The sequence below is a fragment of the Ranitomeya imitator genome, chromosome 3, assembly GCF_032444005.1.
Source record: "Ranitomeya imitator isolate aRanImi1 chromosome 3, aRanImi1.pri, whole genome shotgun sequence".
Lineage (NCBI taxonomy): Eukaryota > Metazoa > Chordata > Amphibia > Anura > Dendrobatidae > Ranitomeya > Ranitomeya imitator.
This window is the reverse complement of record NC_091284.1, coordinates 45,637,956-45,645,228: the sequence shown is the minus strand read 5'-3', so window position 1 is coordinate 45,645,228 and position 7,273 is coordinate 45,637,956. Positions and strand designations below refer to the sequence as shown.

The 7,273-nt window shown below is 44.9% G+C and overlaps 1 protein-coding gene across 1 annotated transcript; it reads left to right on the top strand.

Annotated features, from left to right (window-relative positions):
* Positions 1-1,383: 1,383 nt before the first annotated feature.
* OLIG1 (oligodendrocyte transcription factor 1) lies at positions 1,384-3,428 on the top strand. Its single transcript, XM_069760037.1, has one exon. It carries the CDS (start codon positions 1,473-1,475, stop codon positions 2,166-2,168), a length of 696 nt encoding a protein of 231 aa, XP_069616138.1. The 5' UTR covers positions 1,384-1,472; the 3' UTR covers positions 2,169-3,428.
* Positions 3,429-7,273: the final 3,845 nt, after the last annotated feature.

Below are 7,273 nucleotides of genomic sequence, written 5' to 3'. Positions count from 1 at the left end.
AGTACTAAGGTGTTTGTAGCTCTCTGTATACCTGCCCCCTAAACTACTTCTCTGTACAAATAATACACTCACATCAGATATGAGCTATCTGTGACTCATCCTGTTAGAGATAAAACTGATGGTTAAGACCTCAAACACATTAGACTAATATTGGCCAAATCTACCGATATCAGCTGGTTCGCCCAATTGTTTAATTTGTAGGGGGCATCAGCCCACTTGATGTTTGGGGAGATGTTGATCATGCATGTTCAATTTCAGACTGCCGATCACATTGTTCTCCCTGAGAGAACCCACCGGCCAACGTGCCAGTCTACATCATAGAGAACACAGGAGTGTTTGGTCCTTTGTATGGGAGAGAATCTGCTGAGATTTCTGTCAGCTGAACAACAGACAGTCGCATCGATTGTCCGACAGCCATTTATCGCTGGCTTTAGTGAAAGCAGAAAGATATCATTAATATCTGCAAAAATAGATTATCTATCTATTTATCTATCTAACTATCATCTACAGTATTATCTATCAATCATCTATTATCTATCTATCTATCTATCTATCTACAGTATTAATCTATCTATCCCAAATCTATCTATTATCTATCTATCTATCTATCTATCTATCTATCTATCTATCTATCTATCTATCTATCTATCTATCTATCTATTATCTAGTATCTATCTATCTATCTATCATCTATCTATCTATCTATCTATCTATCTATCTATCTATTAATCTATCTATTAATCTATCTACTGTACCTATCCCAAATCTATCATCTATTATCTATCTGTCTATCATCTACCTATCTATCAATCTTAAATAAGGCTATGTTCACACTCTGTTCAGACGTTCTATATGTTCTGTAGTATTTTAGGAATAGACAAACAGAGTAAGTGATCAGTTTAATCAGTTATGCAAATGAAAGCAGAGAGGCGCCATTGCTTTTTATGGGGGTAGTTTGATATTTGTTTTATAGGACCTTTTGCAGGACCTTTTCTTCCATTTTCAAAGGCACAATCTAGATGGACCCAATAATACACAATGGGCCCCTCTGCTTCCGCTTGCATAACTGATCACTTGTTCCAAAAATCATATGGAGCAATGAAAGGTTCAAACAGTCTGTGATTGTTGCCTTGTTTCAAGATTATTTGCAGACATTTAATAAGATGTAATAGGAATATAATATACTGTATAAAATCGTTTCAATCTGGACACAAAGACTACAGATATTCTCTACATAGCCTCCTGGTCAGTGCCCGCTCTAAAGGCAGCGGTGGCAGCCAATTACAGCTGCCCCCAATGTCTGACTCTGGAATGGGCAGTCTCTTCCTTTGGTTTATCAATGACTGATTGAAAACAAGCCTTACACTGATTTTCACAATCGCTTTCCTCTGAACATCTTGCAGAATTCTTCAGCCTTCCAGCTGGTGAGATGTTTCTTAGAAATCTCTAAGCTGATAGAGACAGTGTGGAGTATGCAGATCTGCAGGTTCATAGAAAACAGAGAGAAGATGATGAGACATTGTCCAGGTGACGTGCCGGGTGGCAAAGTTACCCTAGAACATTCGTCTGTTTTCAGGCACCCTCCTTCTCTTCTAACCACGAATGAGAGCAGAGACAAGATTCTGTCCGCTGTTAGTCTGCACAGATGTGGAAGGCAGAACAGAGAAGTGAAAGAAGAGCAGCAGCAGCTGAGAAAGAAGATAAACAGTAGAGAAAGGAAGAGAATGCAAGACTTGAACTTGGCCATGGATGCCTTAAGAGAGGTCATCATGCCCTACTCTGCAACTCACTGCCAGAGCTCACCTGGAAGAAAATTGTCTAAGATTGCCACTCTACTGCTGGCCAGGAACTATATACTGTTACTGGGAAGTTCTCTCCAAGAATTGCGCAGGATCATTGGAGACATGAGTGGCCCTGGACCCAGGTTGTTACTGGCAGGCTTGCCCTTATTTGCTACTCCTGGGTCAGTGTTCTTCTCGCCCAGCTCTGGTGCCAACAGTGGGGAGCCTCATCGGTCCAGCAAGTTGCACTCACTTTCCCTGGAGGAACAGCACTGCTCAGCATTCACAGTACCTGGGGGAAGCAGTCTTTGCGCCTGCACCGTCTGTAGATTCACTCACTTCATTCCGACCAGCCTCAATTTAAAAGCCATTCAACTATCCAAATGAGACAAAGCTGCCATCGCTTGAGTCATAAATGAACTTGGACTTTTTTGCAAAAGTGGCAAAACTAGTAATAGGAGGATGCCACCTGCGTTTCTTCTACCAGCTGCAATTCATGACCTGTCGGGACGGAATGACCCCACAAAATTGGTAGTGAAGCGTCTGCTAACTCAATATCGCCATCGATGTCAATTAAAGGGGTAATCCAGTTTCAGCAAATAAAGTTTATTATTATACAACATTTCAATATACTTTTATATACTGCACTCATTTCTCAGTTTTTTTTCCAAGATCTCTACTTGCTGTCATTTAGTAGGAACCTTGATTGTTTATCTTTATAGGATATAAATCTATCCTGGTCATGGGATCCATGGTTGGTAAGGGTCAGAGGTGCACCCCTGTGTGTTACAGGGTTATAAACGCTAATAAAAGCTCCCTACTGAATCACAGCTAGCAGAGATCTCGGTGAGGGATTGGTACAGAAAGTATCATTGGAAAATTCGAGAACTTTCCATCATTTATTTGCTAAAACACAGAATATAGGAAAGTATAAGAATTTGGAAAATTATGGATGGGGTCAATATAGCCCTTATATAGCAACTGTCATTAAGAAAATTCCAAATGTTTGGGATTTATTCACCTGTACCTATAAGATGCTCTTAGCATAGAGAGTTGCGGTTACATAGGGCGACTGCTTTATATATTCACACTATTAGATTTTACTACTTTCCCTGGATTTCTTTTACACTTTTTACTATATTTTCTGACTTTTAAGCTTTGTTTATAAATGTTTCTTTAAATTGTTTTATTTTATCAGTACAAAGTAGAAACTTCACAATACGTTTCTGCAAAAATTGCCAAATGGCACAGAAAACCCACCGCAATACATAGGTCTCCCAAGAGCGAAACATACACAGATCATGGTGTGTATAAGAACAAAAACGAACTCCTTTAATGGGGGCTTTATATTGTTTTATACATTTTTGGATACTTTGTATACGGTTGAGGGAGAAAAACCCATCAAAGTAGCGTCAGTAATGTAAAATGCTAATGAAACCGTCAGTGTTGGTGACATGCATGATATCATTGGAATATGTCGGTTAATTTCTGATCTCCTGTTAAATACTTCGGATTATATTTTTGTACTTTTTGTATTTTGTATTAACACTGTATTTTAATATGTACTTTTTTTTTGCATTTAGTACATTTTGCTTGTGATAAAATCAGCACTTGTGTCTTTTTTTTATACATATATATATATATTATCGTTGCACTAATAAAATATTGTAAAATCAGTTTCTCAAATGTGTCTGCGAAATATTGACTTTCTGTTTTGTTGGATTGTGCAACTTCAGTACCGGAAAGTAGGATTGAGTATTACTTTTTGTCTGGGATTTCTTTTTTTTTTTTTTTTTTTGCATTTCTGTTTTTTTTTTTTTAACTTGGATCCTCCATGACCATCATAGAAATCGATAATAGATAATAGAAGGGGTCCTGATCATGGGCCCCCAAGGATATTAAACATGTCCTAGAACAGAAAACACAGCACAAGTAAAATAGATAAATAGATAATAGATAGATAAATAGATAGATAGATAGATAGATAGATAGATAGATAGATAATAGACAGATAGATAGATACATAGATAATAGACAGATAGATAGATAGATAGATAGATAGATAGATAGATAGATAATAGACAGATAGATAGATAGATAATAGATAGATTGATTGATAGATAGATACTAGATAGATAGATAGATAGATAGATAGATAGATAGATAGATAGATAGATAGATAATAGATAAATAGATAGCTAGATAATAGATAGATATACAGTATAATAGTTAGATAATAGATAGATGATAGATAGGCTGGCAGCTGAAGTCGGCCGCAGCGCACACGTCGCCGGCGTCTGACGTCATTGTCAGTCGCCGGCGAGTGTGCGCTGCTGGAGCTCGCCGCTGGAGCGCACAGGTCAGGTGAGGAGACTGTTTGTTTTTTTGTTTTGTTTTTTTGATAACGGTGGACACACTGGGGCAGATGAATGCTGGAGGACACACTGGGGCAGGTGAATGCTGGAGAACACACTGGGGCAGATGAATGCTGGAGGACACACTGGGGCAGATGAATGCTGGAGGACACACTGGGGCAGATGAATGCTGGAGGACACACTGGGCAGATGAATGCTGGAGGACACACTGGGGCAGATGAATGCTGGAGGACACACTGGGGCAGATGAATGCTGGAGGACACACTGGGGCAGATGAATGCTGGAGGACACACTGGGGCAGATGAATGCTGGAGGACACACTGGGGCAGATGAATGCTGGAGGACACACTGGGGCAGATGAATGCTGGAGGACACACTGGGGCAGATGAATGCTGGAGGACACACTGGGGCAATGCTGGAGAACACACTGGGGCAATGCTGGAGGACACACTGGGGCAGATGAATGCTGGAGGACACACTGGGGCAGATGAATGCTGGAGGACACACTGGGGCAGATGAATGTTGGAGGACACACTGGGGCAGAGGAATGCTGGAAGACACACTGGGGCAGATGAATGCTGGAGGACACACTGGGGCAGATGAATGCTGGAGGACACACTGGGGCAGATGAATGCTGGAGGACACACTGGGGCAGATGAATGCTGGAGGACACACTGGGGCAGATGAATGCTGGAGGACACACTGGGGCAGATGAATGCTGGAGGACACACTGGGGCAGATGAATGCTGGAGGACACACTGGGGCAGATGAATGCTGGAGGACACACTGGGGCAGATGAATGCTGGAGGACACACTGGGGCAGATGAATGCTGGAGGACACACTGGGGCAGATGAATGCTGGAGGACACACTGGGGCAATGCTGGAGAACACACTGGGGCAATGCTGGAGGACACACTGGGGCAGATGAATGCTGGAGGACACACTGGGGCAGATGAATGCTGGAGGACACACTGGGGCAGATGAATGTTGGAGGACACACTGGGGCAGAGGAATGCTGGAAGACACACTGGGGCAGATGAATGCTGGAGGACACACTGGGGCAGATGAATGCTGGAGGACACACTGGGGCAGATGAATGCTGGAGGACACACTGGGGCAGATGAATGCTGGAGGACACACTGGGGCAGATGAATGCTGGAGGACACACTGGGACAGATGAATGCTGGAGGACACACTGGGGCAATGCTGGAGGACACACTGGGGCAGATGAATGCTGGAGGACACACTGGGGCAATGCTGGAGGACACACTGGGGCAGATGAATGCTGGAGGACACACTGGGGCAGATGAATGCTGGAGGACACACTGGGGCAGATGAATGCTGGAGGACACTGGGGCAGATGAATACTGGAGGACACACTGGGGCAGATGAATGCTGGAGGACACACTGGGGCAGATGAATGCTGGAGGACACACTGGGGCAGATGAATGCTGGAGGACACACTGGGGCAGATGAATGCTGGAGGACACACTGGGGCAGATAAATGCTGGAGGACACACTGGGGCAGTTGAATGCTGGAGGACACACTGGGGCAATGCTGGAGGACACACTGGGGCAGATGAATGCTGGAGGACACACTGGGGCAATGCTGGAGAACACACTGGGGCAATGCTGGAGGACACACTGGGGCAGATGAATGCTGGAGGACACACTAGGGCAGATGAATGCTGGAGGACACACTGGGGCAGATGAATGCTGGAGGACACACTGGGGCAGATGAATGCTGGAGGACACACTGGGGCAGATGAATGCTGGAGGACACACTGGGGCAGATGAATGTTGGAGGACACACTGGGGCAGAGGAATGCTGGAGGACACACTGGGGCAGATGAATGCTGGAGGACACACTGGGGCAGATGAATGCTGGAGGACACACTGGGGCAATGCTGGAGGACACACTGGGGCAGATGAATGCTGGAGGACACACTGGGGCAATGCTGGAGAACACACTGGGGCAATGCTGGAGGACACACTGGGGCAGATGAATGCTGGAGGACACACTGGGGCAGATGAATGTTGGAGGACACACTGGGGCAGATGAATGCTGGAGGACACACTGGGGCAGATGAATGCTGGAGGACACACTGGGGCAGATGAATGCTGGAGCACACACTGGGGCAATGCTGGAGGACACACTGGGACAGATTGCTGGACACACTGTGGGCAATGCTGGACAATTGGACATACTGGGGCAGATTGCTGGACACACTGTGGGCAATGCTGGACAATTGGACATACTGGGGCAGATTGCTGGACACACTGGGGGCAATGCTGGACATACTGGGGCAGATTGCTGGACACTGGGGGCAATATGCTGGAGACACTGTCTGTGGGCAATGCAGGACACTGGGGCAATATGCTGGACATACTGGGGCAGATTGCTGGACACACTGGGAGTAATATGCTGGACACACTGGGGCAGATTGCTGGACACACTGTGGGCAGGACTGGAGGCATGGGCAGAATGTAGACACGGGGCATGATTGGAGACACGGGGCAGAATGAAAGACATGGGGCAGAATTGGAGACACCAGGGGCATGATTGGAGACAGATCGTGTAAGATCATGGGGCAGGATGGATACGATGGAGACAGATGGGGCAGGATGTGGAGATCATATGCGGTAGAATGGATACTCATGAGGGCAGGATGCGAGAACATATGGCTGGAGCCAGGAATGAGACACACGGGGCCAGGGTGGGGAATATTATTACCATAGGGGCTAATTAAGGGATATTTTTACTGCAGTGATGTATTTATTTTATTTTTTGAGTATACTGTTTTAAATGGGGGGGGCGGTCCTGTTACTGTGCAGAGTGACACTATATTGCCTTTTTTTCTTCATGTAATGTAATGTAGAAGTTGTGAAAAATTAAGTAATGTGTTCTGCAAGCGGAGCTCGAGATAACTGTTATTTCCTGCAGAAACGAGCCCTGGCTGGAAGAAATGATGGCGGTCTGTGCTGGATGAAAGATGAAGGACTTCACCTAGAGACGTCACTGGTGAGTCAGTGTTGCCTATACACTGACACTATACACTGTATACTATATACAGAGGTCCTGTGTATAATGTCACCAGTGACCACTGTATTATCTA